The 12,641-nt window shown below is 40.8% G+C and overlaps 1 protein-coding gene across 6 annotated transcripts in view; it reads left to right on the top strand.

Moving 5' to 3' along the window:
* PTPRM (protein tyrosine phosphatase receptor type M) overlaps positions 1–12,641 on the top strand; it is a 746,259-nt gene that overhangs the window by 315,489 nt on the left and 418,129 nt on the right. For all 6 annotated transcript variants that reach the window (XM_004275949.3, XM_049698267.1, XM_049698268.1 and 3 more), the window contains exon 6: positions 6,957–7,131. In XM_004275949.3, coding sequence (XP_004275997.1) covers positions 6,957–7,131 — 175 coding nt within the window. The remainder of the gene's footprint in view (positions 1–6,956; positions 7,132–12,641) is intronic.

A 12,641-nucleotide genomic window follows, 5' to 3' on the forward strand; every position in this document is an offset into this window, starting at 1 on the left:
GAGCGCAGGCTAAGTAGTTGTGGCGCACGGGCTTAGTTGCTCCACGGCACATGGGATCTCCCTGGACCAGGGCTTGAACCCGTGTCCCCTGCATTGGCAGGCGGATTCTTAACCACTGTGCCACCAGAGAAGTCCAAAAAACACAATTCTTATAAATAGATAATAACTCTCTATAGAGATTTTTAGGTTATTCATCCAAAAAAATAACCTTAAAATTTTCATTCCCTTTTGACCTAATAATTTTAGGAAATAGGGATTGTTCTAAGATCATTTATAATAGTGACATATATAAATAATTTAAATGTGTAGCAATAGAGAACTACTTATATAAATAATGGCTACAGCCATACAGTGGAAAACATTAAAAAGCATGTTTTTGAAATTATCTAATGCTATGAAAAATTCTACAGATATCACAAGAAATTTAAATGAAGAGATCATATATATATATTATCATATATATCATATATTATATATATCATATATTATGATATATAATATATATAATATCATATATATACTATATATCATAATATATAATATATATATATTTAAAACCACTATTTCAAATTTTATTTAAATTAAAATGATCTGTAACAAAAAGTAAACTAAACCTTGCCAATGCTTATTCTTTTTCTTTTTCTTTTCTTTTCTCTTCCTTTCTTTCTTTTTTTTGGGTATAATTGCCATTCTACTGGGTATGAAGTGATATCTCATTGTGGTCTTGATTTGCATTTCCCTAATGGCTAATGATGTTGAGCATCTTTTCATGTGCTTATTGGTCATTTCTGTATCTTCTTTGGGGAAAATGTCTCTTTAAGTCCTTTGCGCATTTTAAAATTGGATTGTTTGGTTTTTGTTGCTGTTCTTTTGCTGAGTTGTAGAGCTTCTTTATGTATTCAGGATATTAATCCCTTATGAGATAAGTTATTTGTAAATATTTTCTCTCATTCTGTTGTTGTATTTTTACTCTCTTGGTAGTGTCCTTTGATGCACAAAAGTTTGTATTTTGATGAAGTCAAGTTTACTTATTTTTTTCTTTTGTTGCCTGTGATTTTTTTGTTGATTTCTTTTGTTGCCTGTGATTTCTTTTGTTGCCTGTTGCATTGTATTTAAGAAATCAATTCCAAATCTAGGATCATGAAGATTTCCCCCTATGTTTTCTTCTGAGAGATTTATACTTTTAGCTCTTAATTTTAGGTATTTGATCATTTGATTTAATTTTGTATAAAATGAAAGCCAAGTTCATTGTTTTGCACATGGATGTCCAGTTTTACCAGCACCATTTGTTGAAAAAAGTATCATATCCCCATTGAATGGTCTTGGCACCCATGTCAAAAATCCACTGACCAGACCTGTGAGGGTATATTTCTGGGTTCTCTATCCTATTCCATTGGTCTATGTCTGTCCTTATGCTAGTACCACACTGTGTTTTGATTACAGTAGCTTTGTAGTAAGTTTTGAAGTTGAGAAGTGTGAGTTCTCCAACTTTGTTATTTTATTTTGGCTACAGTGACGGCTTTTGAATAGAACTGTTGCTAGCCCATAAGGCCTAAACTGGCCTTAAAGATTTGCTGTGTAACTCTGACAAATCAGTATTCATGACTATTGCGCATCTCTGAAAAGCCACAGGAGTTTTCAATATCCTGATATTCATTGTATTGCTGTCCTATTGCTGCTGTAACAAGTTACCACAAACTTAGTGGCTTCATTATCTCACTGTTCTGGAGGTCAGAAGTCCTGAAATAAGGTGATGGCAGGGCTGGCTTCTTCTGGAAGCTGTAGAGGAGGATCTGTCCTTTGTTTCTGCAGCTTCCAGAAGCTTCCTGCATTTCGTGGCCCATGGTCCCTTCCTCAGTCTTCAAAGCACTTGCTTCTCTGGTCACATCTCCTTCTGCATCTGACCTTCCTACTTTCTCCTACCTTATCATTACATTGGGCCTACCTGGATAATCTAGCATAATCTTCCCATCTCTAGATCCTTATTTTTTTATTATTATTTTTTGATGGTGCTAATATATCCTTTAATGGCAGAATGGGGTAATTATTGAATTAATTATTGCTAACATAGTTTTCAAATGAAAAAAGAATAGGGAAAAAAAACAAATTAAACATGACACAACCTGACCAAACACATGTCAAATTACAGTTTCAAGGTTATTTTACAAAATACCTCCATTTATACCATAGATCCTTATTTTAATCTCATCTGCAAACTCCCAGGTTCTGGTGACCAGGGAGTCGACATCTTTGGGGACCGCTATTTTGCCTACTACGATTACAATGACTGGGCAGTGTTGCTGACAGAGGGGCACACAGATCCTCTAAAATATCCTTTAATTTTTCCCTGTTGGTATCCCTTGCAAATAAAGATTCACTGTCCAGTTGTAAGGATCAGGTATAAGTCTGTTAATATAACAATCTCACATTTCTTTCCTACCTATGGAACTTTTTTCCACTGAGACTATGACTCCTAGAGTCAGCAGATATTAATTGAGCTCTATTCCCTGTGCACCCATGTCCACAAAATGAATACATCTGTTTCATGACCTTGAGGAACTTATAATCTACTAGAAGAGAAAGATGGTACTGCAGTGTAACCCACTTTTAAAAATTTTCTTTCTTTTTTATTTAATTTTTATTTTATATTAGGGTATAGTTGATTTACAATGTTGTGTTAGTTTCAGGTGTACAGCAAAGTGATTCAGTATATATATCCATTATTTTTCAGATTCTTTTCCCATATAGGTTTTTACAGAGTATTGAGTAGAGTTCCCTGTGCTATACAGTAGGTCCTTGTTGATTATCTATTTTATATATAGTAGTGTGTGTATGTTAATCCCAACCTCCTAATTTATCCCTCCCCTGACATTTCCCCTTTAGTAACCATAAGTTTGTTTTCTATGTCTACGAGTCTGTTTCTGTTTTATAAATAAGTTCATTTGTATTGTTTTTTAGATTCCACATATGAGTGATATAATATGATATTTGTCTTTCTCTGTCTGACTTGCTTCACTTAGTGTGATAATCTCTAGGTCCATCCATGTTGCTGCAAATGGCATTATTTCTATCTTTTTTATGGCTGAGTAGTATTCCATTGTATATATGTACCACATCTTCTTTATCCATTCGTCTGTTGATGGACACTTAGGTTGCTTCCATGTCCTGGCTATTGTATATAATGCTGCTATGATCATTGGGGAGCATGTATCTTTTCAAATTATGGTTTTCTCCAGGTATATGCCCAGGAGTGGGATTGCTGGATCATATGGTAACCCACTTTTATAGATTATATTTCCCAAATAGCTTTAGAATCCCTCCCTTCCTATCTCTCATCCCTCCTTTTGTCATGTGTTACTATGATTTTTGCAGAAAATACAGCCAGTTTCCTTAACATCAGTTGGGCTCCCACACTCCTTGCTTTGGGCCTTTACTGTACCCACAGATGTGCTCACGTCACCCTTTTGCCAAAAATCCTTGCGTTCTTGGCATCAGGATAAACTGTAACCCTCCACAGGTCCTATTCCTGGGTGTGGGCTCCACCATTCCAGCCTCATCACCTGCCATTCCAGGAGCACATTGTGTTCTAGTGGAATAGAATAAACCTACCGCCCCACAGTTCAGCTGTCTTGGCTGTTGACTTTTACAGAGCTCTTCTCACTTACTGGCTCCATTTTTCCTCCTTCACTGCCTGAGAAAGTCCTGTGCATCCCCAGTTCTGGCCTCAAGTCATGCTTTCTAGAGAGCCAACCCTCACCCCCCTCGCTGGTGAGGAGGCTCTTTTTCCTGGGTTTACTCTGTCAGGCAGTTCCTCGGTCTGTAGTGTAATTAGTGCCTTACCTGTCTATTTTTCTAACCAGACTATGGATTCAATTAGGTAAGGGATGATTCTCTTAACCCCATGCTCCCTGTATATGTAGAGTGCCTGCCTCATAAAAGATGTTTATTAAGTGTGGGTTGAATGAATGCTTGGATCCACCTACGTGTGAATGATGTAATAGAAAATACCTGCAGATTGAAGCAAGATTTATGATAGCATATGGATTCTAAGCTAAAATGATTGCAACTGCACTCTTCTCCTTTCTATATACTGTTTCTCTTGAAGAAGCTGAATCTAACTTTCTGTGTGATTAAATACATGGGCTTAAAAAAAAGTCCCATTCCTGAGAGTTCATGTGACTCATTGGAGTTCTGTAAAGCTGTTAGTTTGAAGCTGTTTATTTTAAAGGATAAATTTGTGGCATGAAGTCAACAGCTATGAAGTAAAGCTCCTCTCAACATATATATGAATCCAACACAGAGGTTTTCTTAACCTTGACTGCCCTCAGTACATCCTTGAGTACTTGTGAGGGATCCATAAGGGCATACTTTAAAATTCTTTTGAATAAACATTCTTTTGAGACAGGCTTATTTCATTAGGACAAATATTACAAGATGACTATAGAAGTATATTCTTACAAGATTCATGCCACAAGTAAGTAAATAAATAAGTAGATAGCCGTTTTTTTGTCATTGTTAATAAACAAAACAAATTATAAATGTGAAGTATGCCTTTCTTCAGGGCTCTTTTTTTTTCTTTCAAAACGAGATTAGGTTTTTTTTCAGTCTGAAAAAGACAAACTTAATTTTATAGAGTAGTAGATCTAAGGTTACTCCTAGTGGTAGAGTTTAATTATTTATTATATTTATTTGGGGGAGAGGATGGGAGACAATGTATGAATACAGAGAGAAATACTTTCTCCTGTTGTATTAATTAATAATGCTGGATTGATGTTGTTTTGTTTAACTTCTCAGTGCCCTTTGTCAGACCAAATTAATGGGATTTAGTAATAAAAAAGACTCACATAGGATATATAAAGTATATATTTAATGTCACATTCAGATCTATGACTGTAAGCTATTAACAAGGCTGTTTTGACAGCTAGTACTAAAGATGGTGGGAACTGTTCTTCCGCGGGCCCGACGTTTCCTTCGCTGTGGCAGGAACTGTACTCGCGCAGCACCGGGATGCCTTGTCTCTTTCCACGCACGGCTGCTGGACCGGAAGCCGGGAGCACGCCCGGCCCAGCCTCTCCTTTGGGAGCTCACTCCCCACAGCAGCCCTTCCTCCATCCTGCGAGTTTGCCAGCAGCACCCCACGTGGGGGGCCGGGGATGGTGTGGTTTTGCATTGCGGCCCGTGGCTGGGTGGGTGAGTCTAATTCCGTGCTTCAGTTCTCGCAAGCCGATGGTTACCGCGCATCGGCCGTGTTCTGCGTATTCTGCAGGGCCAGGTCCACGGGTACTAAACGTCCACCTTTCTTCTTGAACTGTCCACCTTTCTTCTTGAACTCATCCCTCAGCTGGTCCAGAATCCGGGCAGGGACTTGTGGTCCCGATCATTAGGCAAGTGTCTTTGGGCATGTATATCTTTAACATCTCACAACTGCCCTGACAGTTGTATTGTCCCCTTACAGATGAGGAAAGGGGGGCCCCAGGAGCATAAATCACTCTGGCGTTAGGTTTGGCACCCTGGTCCGTCTACTCCCAAACTCATGTCTGTTAGGACATACTGACAAAGAAAATATCACAGCAAAAGCTTCTAAAAGGCTGTGCTTAATATAAATCACTGAGTTCTACAGGTGAGTTTTATTATTGGTAGCCTGGCGTGTTCATACCTATAAACACAAACATTTTCATACGGTCTGTGAGTCCCTGAATGCACAGGTGCGTGCCCACCTCCCCCGGGCCTCTTGTTCTCTCTCCTCTGACCGGGCCACTCCTTTTCTTCCACCCTCCCCTTTGCCTGGCAGTTCCTACTTACCCTTCAGATCTCAGCTCCAATGTCACTTCCTCAAAATGGCACCATATCTAAAGACGGCCTCATTGTGATTTCCGCCAGCCACCTGCCCTGGCCATCATTGGTGATCATGCATCCATTTCAAGCCTGTATTCCCCAGCAACTGAAGCGCTACTGTGAACACTGGGGCCACTTTTCTGTTGTCCACTGTTGTGAGCCTAGTGTCCTAACACAGTGACAGCACGTGGATGGCACTCAGCATGGTTGCTGGGTGAATAATTGGACATAATGCTTGGTGTCGTGCATTTGCCTTAAGGTCTTTGCCCATTGTTTTCTCCTTAATACTTGCAAATAACATGTTAAAGATAGCCTCTTTCCTGATAATTGTAAGAAAAAGAATATATAGGACTGAAATCTATCATCTTTCTTGAGGCTTTAAACTGTGGGAAGCATAGAATGGATTTCCAAGTGTGCGTAACTAAGGACTTAATGTCTCCGGGATAGTGTAAAGACAACACTGTTCCAGTGTTGGAACCTGCTTTTTGTGATCCTGGGCTGTGGGATGTGCAAAGGAACATCTCTCCTAGCATTTCAGTGTCAGGCAATATTAAGCACCTACTTCTGCTTGGTTCTGATGGCTCCAGGAAGAAAATCCTAAAGCTGAGACTCATCCTTCAGAACTTACGCTAATACCTACTTACATTTTTAATGTAGCTCTTGATAAGTTGTTTATCAGTTCATGTATAAAATGAGGTCAGTCATAGGGTAGTGTGCGAATTAATTTTGTTTCCAAGCCAAGTATAAAAAAATGATTAAGTATTACAGAAAGACTAAATGTTGATAGTTTGAGAGCAAAATGAAGAATTTTTCCATGTGCTTTTTCCTCTCCTGCTGTTGAGGCAGAATAACATAATGAACATTTTAAAGGGGCAAAACCAAAGACATTTCTGAACACTTAATTTTGCATCCCTCAAATCCTGAAAGTGTTGATCGAGGCAGAATTTCAGTTTCTGGGCACCTGTTTTCCTGGAACAACTGCCATGGTTAATAAACCGTGGAACCAAGATCTGTAAGGAGGTAACATCAGTAACATCCATTCTGTGCCTTCAGATGTCTTCCTGGTTCCATCTGACAGCTGATATTGTTTCTTTCTACTCTCCCCATCCCCGTGTTTACAGGGCATTGATGTACGGGATGCTCCTCTGAAGGAAATAAAGGTGACTAGTTCCCGGCGATTCATAGCATCGTTTAATGTCATGAATACAACCAAACGAGATGCTGGAAAATACCGCTGCATGATTCGAACCGATGGAGGAGTTGGCCTATCCAACTATGCAGAATTGGTAGTTAAAGGTATTTAATGTTATTTTTATACCTCCAAATAGTCTATTAAAAGAGACATGTGGGATGGTTGTGAGTTCATGATTTGTTGAAAGCTCAGACTTACCCTCGTTTGTTTCTGAACAGTAGTTTGGTGACAGGCTGTATGGATGGATTACATTTTAAGTACAAATTTTGCACCTGAGCAATAGTTTTGAAAAATGTATTTTATTTATGTTGGTTCAGTTGCATACAAAGCAATGAATGTGCTCCGGGAAAGTTCTTTTGCCAACTCTGTGTACAGAGATTGCAACCCTATAAATTTTTTTTTAAGGAATAAAATTTTTTTACTGATAGAAAATCACTTAAAATGCAAATATTCCCCAGCCACGGTGTTTATGATAGCAGGGTGGTTAATAATATGAAGCAGTGTCAGTATAAAAATGTGCCGTCATATCATACAAGCCACATTGATAGTAGTGGGTTAACATTCATAATGTTGCTGTTAGGTTCTATTACTATATTTTGCATGACTGAAAAATTGAGTCATTGTATTCAGGAAGGTGGGAGACGAGTAAAAAAAAGGTGGGGGATAAATTTCCTTTGGCTGGTCTGATGTTTTTTGTGTGTGCATGGACTTAGGAGTTTATAGTATTAAGCTGGTAAGGCAATTTTTGGTCCCAGACAGAATTTGGACTTTTAGATATACCATGAGGCATTTTTATACCTTGTAGCAAGCCATTGCTGCTTCCTCCTACGGGAAGACAGTGATGCCTGCTTGTCACATGTTCTCCCCTGCATTTATTAAATGGGGAACATAAAATTGGTCTCTTTTGAATGGACTGTTCCTTTTGTCTGCAAATTTCTCTATGTCGGCAGTTTTACAGACTGCAGGGTTCAAACCCCAGAGCTAGCTGTGTGGGCGTGGTCCTATGGCTTACCCTCTCCGTGCTTCTGTTTCCTCATGTTTAAAATAGACATAATAGGGCTTCCCTGGTGGCGCAGTGATTGAGAGTCCGCCTGCCAATGCAGGGGACACGGGTTCGTGCCCCAGTGCAGGAAGATCCCACATGCCGCGGAGCGGCTGGGCCCGTGAGCCATGGCTACTGAGCCTGCGCGTCCGGAGCCTGTGCTCCGCAACGGGAGAGGCCACAACAGTGAGAGGCCCACATACGGCCAAAAATAAATAAATAAATAAAATAAAATAAAATAAAATAAAATAGACATAATAATGTGACCGACCCTAAAGGGCCATCAGGAGGACCAGATGCAAAAGGTATGTGAATGGCACTTAGAACAGGAGACCCAGTAGGCAACCGGCACCTGTTCAGGCCGTGATGGGGCATTGAGTGGCTCTTGTTCTCCGTTCTAGTCCATCAGTGGTCCTCATCTGAGAATGCATGGCTGAACCACCTTTCCAAATGAAACAAAATACAAATACCTGCCCACCTAATTCTCTACCACCATTACCACACCCATGTTGAATCAGAATCTCTGGGACCAGAGCCTCTGCCATAAAATCTATAGGTGATCCGGGCAGACGCTACTGCTGTGACATCAGCTCTGCCAACGTTAGTCACGCCTGGCTTGGGGGGAGCCTGCCCACCAGCACTGTTTACCTGCAGCAGTGGCTAATGTTCTGTGGAAGGAAGCCAGGAAGCACACCCTGCGGTATCTGCTTACATGGTGTAATTTGCCACACCAGAACCCTGTGATTTTGGGTTTGTGGTGAAACTGTAGCCCGTCTGGCTAGTTTCCGAGTTTAGGTTTTACCTGTAAGAAAACTAAAACTCTGCATAGATGTGCATACCCTCCCCTGCAGAAGGCTCTCGGGGAAGCAAGGAGTTTCCTTGTGGAAAATGGACACCATTTGCCAACAGATCCAGCAGAACGGCCGCCGCACTGTTGCCACGGCTGAGTTCTTTATTGTCATCACTGTCACTTAATTTTCATCTTGGTCCCGTTCTTTGTGACTGTGTTCTGTTTTCTGATTTCTGGTTGCTACAGTGCTTCACTGTGCCCGTGCCCGGTGAGGCGTGGTGCTTTGTAATCAGTACGATAGAAATCTAGTCACCTCTTTAAAAATTGCCTCTGTGGGAAAGTTAATTTGTTGGGAGTTCTAAGCAAGTCAGAAATTTCTAGTCTGCCACAACACACATCAGCACGAGGCTGAGTGGGTCCTTACATTTCTGCTGCACGTTTTCCTGCCTTACGACAACGTGGAGGGATCCTGGGTCATGGTGATAAAATGTCCGGGCACCCTTTGCATCTCTGCACCCTGCCACAGCTGGTGACAATTGGCTTGCAGATATGGCTCAAATCTGGAGTTTGACTTTTCCTCCGTTTATAATTTTTATAGCCATATTTTGCATGTATTTGATTTTTCAAAATGAGATAACATGCTGGATTCTACTAATTAAATAAAGCACTACATTGACACAATTACTTTAAAATATATAATGGCATGTTTAGGCCACCTGTATGATTGAATACTTTTTATATGCATGTGTTTAGAGTGCTAATTTTTTCAAAATGGGAAAAACTTAAGTCCAAAGAGTTTATAACTTCCTTAAGGTCATTCCCTGATTTGATGCTGGCCCACAAATGAAGCCCAGGTCATTTTAAACTATCATTCTTGTCTGTTTTATGTCTACCACTGCTTTTGGTAATCAAAGACATAAAAATATTTCATGTAATCTCCACAATTCATGTATATATACATATATGCCAATATCATATTTAATTATAGGAGACATATATTAGGAATTCATATATGTATATCAATTAGATATATGTATATGATATGTATCTATAGGTATATAAATTGTTTCTTTGCTGGCTTGATTTAGAATTATTTTTATCATGCCCTTTCACTTGGATTAAATATTTTAAATTGCTTTTTATCACTTAGTATAGATTGAGTTCCTTCCTTCTTTCCCTTTGAGAAAATTTATTCAAAATTTAAATATTGAGATTGGTTCAAGATGGCGGAGTAGAAGGACGTGCTCTCACTACCTCTTCCAAGAGCACCTGAATCACAACTAACAGCTGAACAATCATCGACAGGAAGACACTAGAACTCACCAAAAAAGGTACCCCACATCCAAAGACAAAGGAGAAGCCACAATGAGACGGTAGGAGGGGCACAATCACAATAAAATCAATTTCCATAACTGCTGGGTGGGTGACTCACAAACTGGAGAGCACTTATACCACAGAAGTCCACCCACTGGAGTGAAGGTTCTGAGCCCCACGTCAGGCTTCCGAACCAGGGGGTCTGGCAACGGGAGGAGGAATTCCTAGAGAATCAGACTTTGAAGGCTAGTGGGATTTGACTGCAGGACTTTGATTGCAGGACTTTGATGCAGGACTTTGACATTTCCCCATGATATGGGGAAACAGAGACTCCACTCTTGGAGGGCACACACAAAGTAGTGTGCGCATCGGGACCCAGGGAAGGAGCAGTGACCCCAGGGGAGAGTGAGCCAGACCTACCTGCTAGTGTTGGAGGGTTTCCTGCAGAGGTGGGGGGTGGCTGTGCTCACCATGGGGGCAAGGACACTGGCAGCAGAAGTTCTGGGAAGTAATTCTTGGCGTGAGAACCTCCCAGAGTCTGCCATTGGTCCCACCAGAGAGCCAGGTGGGCTCCAGTGTTGGGTCGCCTCAGGCCAGACAACCAACAGGGAGGGAACCCAGTCCCACCCATCAGCAGACAAGCGGATTAAAGTTTTACTGAGCTCTGCCCACCAGAGCAACAGCCAGCTCTACCCACCACCAGTCCCTCCCATCAGGAAACTTGCACAAGCCTCTTAGATAGCCTCATCCACCAGAGGGCAGACAGCAGAAGCAAGAACTACATTCCTGAAGCCTGTGGAACAAAAACCACATTCACAGAAAGATAGACAAGATGAAAAGGCAGAGGGCTATGTACCAGATGAAGGAACAAGATAAAACCCCAGAAAAGAAACTAAATGAAGTGGAGATAGGCAACCTTCCAGAAAAAGAATTCACAATAATGATAGTGAAGATGCGCCAGGAGCTTGGAAAAAGAATGGAGGCAAAGATCGAGAAGATGCAAGAAATGTTTAACAAAGACCTAGAAGAATTAAAGAACAAACAAACAGAGGTGAACAATACAGTAACTGAAATGAAGAATACACTAGAGGGCTTCCCAGGTGGCGCAGTGGTTGAGAATCCGCCTGCCGATGCAGGGGACACAGGTTCGTGCCCCGGTCCAGGAAGATCCCACATGCTGCGGAGCGGCTGGGCCGCTGAGCCTGCGCGTCTGGAGCCTGTGCTCCACAACGGGAGAGGCCACAACAGTGGGAGGCCCGCGTACTGCAAAAAAAAAAAAAAAAAAAGAATATACTAGAAGGAATCAATAGCAGAATAACTGAGGCAGAAGAACAGATAAGGAACCTGGAAGACAAAATGGTGGAATTCACTGCTGCAGAACAGGGTAAAGAAAAAAGAATGAAAAGAAGTGAAGACAGCCTAAGAGACCTCTGGGACAACATTAAACACAACAACATTCACGTTATAGGGGTCCCAGAAGGAGAAGAGAGAGAGAAAGGACCAGAGAAAATATCTGAAGAGATTATAGTTGAAAACTTCCCTAACACGGGAAAGGAAATAGCCACCCAAGTCCAGGAAGTGCAGAGAGTCCCAGGCAGGAGAAACCCAAGGAGAAACATGCCGAGACACATAGTAATCGAATTGGCAAAAATTAAAGACGAAAAGTTATTGAAAGCAGCAAGGGAAAAACGACAAATAACATACAAGGGAACTCCCATAAGGTTAACACTGATTTCTCAGCAGAAACTCTACAAGCCAGAAGGGAGTGGCATGATATACTCAAAGTGATGAAAGGGAAGAAACTACAACCAGAGTTACTCTCCCAGCAAGGATCTCATTCAGATTCGATGGAGAAATCAGAAGCTTTACAGACAAGCAAAAGCTAAGAGAATTCAGCATCACCAAACCAGCTGTACAACAAATGCTAAAGGAACTTCTCTAAGTGGGAAACACAAGAGAAGAAAAGGACCTACAAAAACAAACCCAAAACAATTAAGAAAATGGTAATAGGAACAATACATATAGATAATTACCTTAAACGTGAATTGATTAAACGCTCCAACCAAATGACACAGGCTCGCTGAATGGATACAAAAACAAGACCCATATATATGCTGTCTACAAGAGACCCACTTCAGACCTAGGGACACATACAGACGGACAGTGAGGGGATGGAAAAAGATATTCCATGCAAATGGAAATCAAAAGAAAGCTGGAGTAACAATATTTATATCAGATAAAATAGACTTTAAAATAAAGAATGTTACAAGAGACAAGGAAGGACACTATATAATGATCAAGGGATCAATCCAAGAAGGAGATATAACAATTATAAATATATATGCACCCAACATAGGAGCACCTCAATACATAAGGCAACTGCTAACAGCTATGGAAGAGGAAATTGACAGTAATGCAATATTAGTGGGGGACTTTAACACCTCACTTAATCCAATGGACAGATCATC

The sequence above is a fragment of the Orcinus orca genome, chromosome 15 (assembly GCF_937001465.1).
Source record: "Orcinus orca chromosome 15, mOrcOrc1.1, whole genome shotgun sequence".
NCBI classification, from domain to species: Eukaryota; Metazoa; Chordata; class Mammalia; order Artiodactyla; family Delphinidae; genus Orcinus; species Orcinus orca.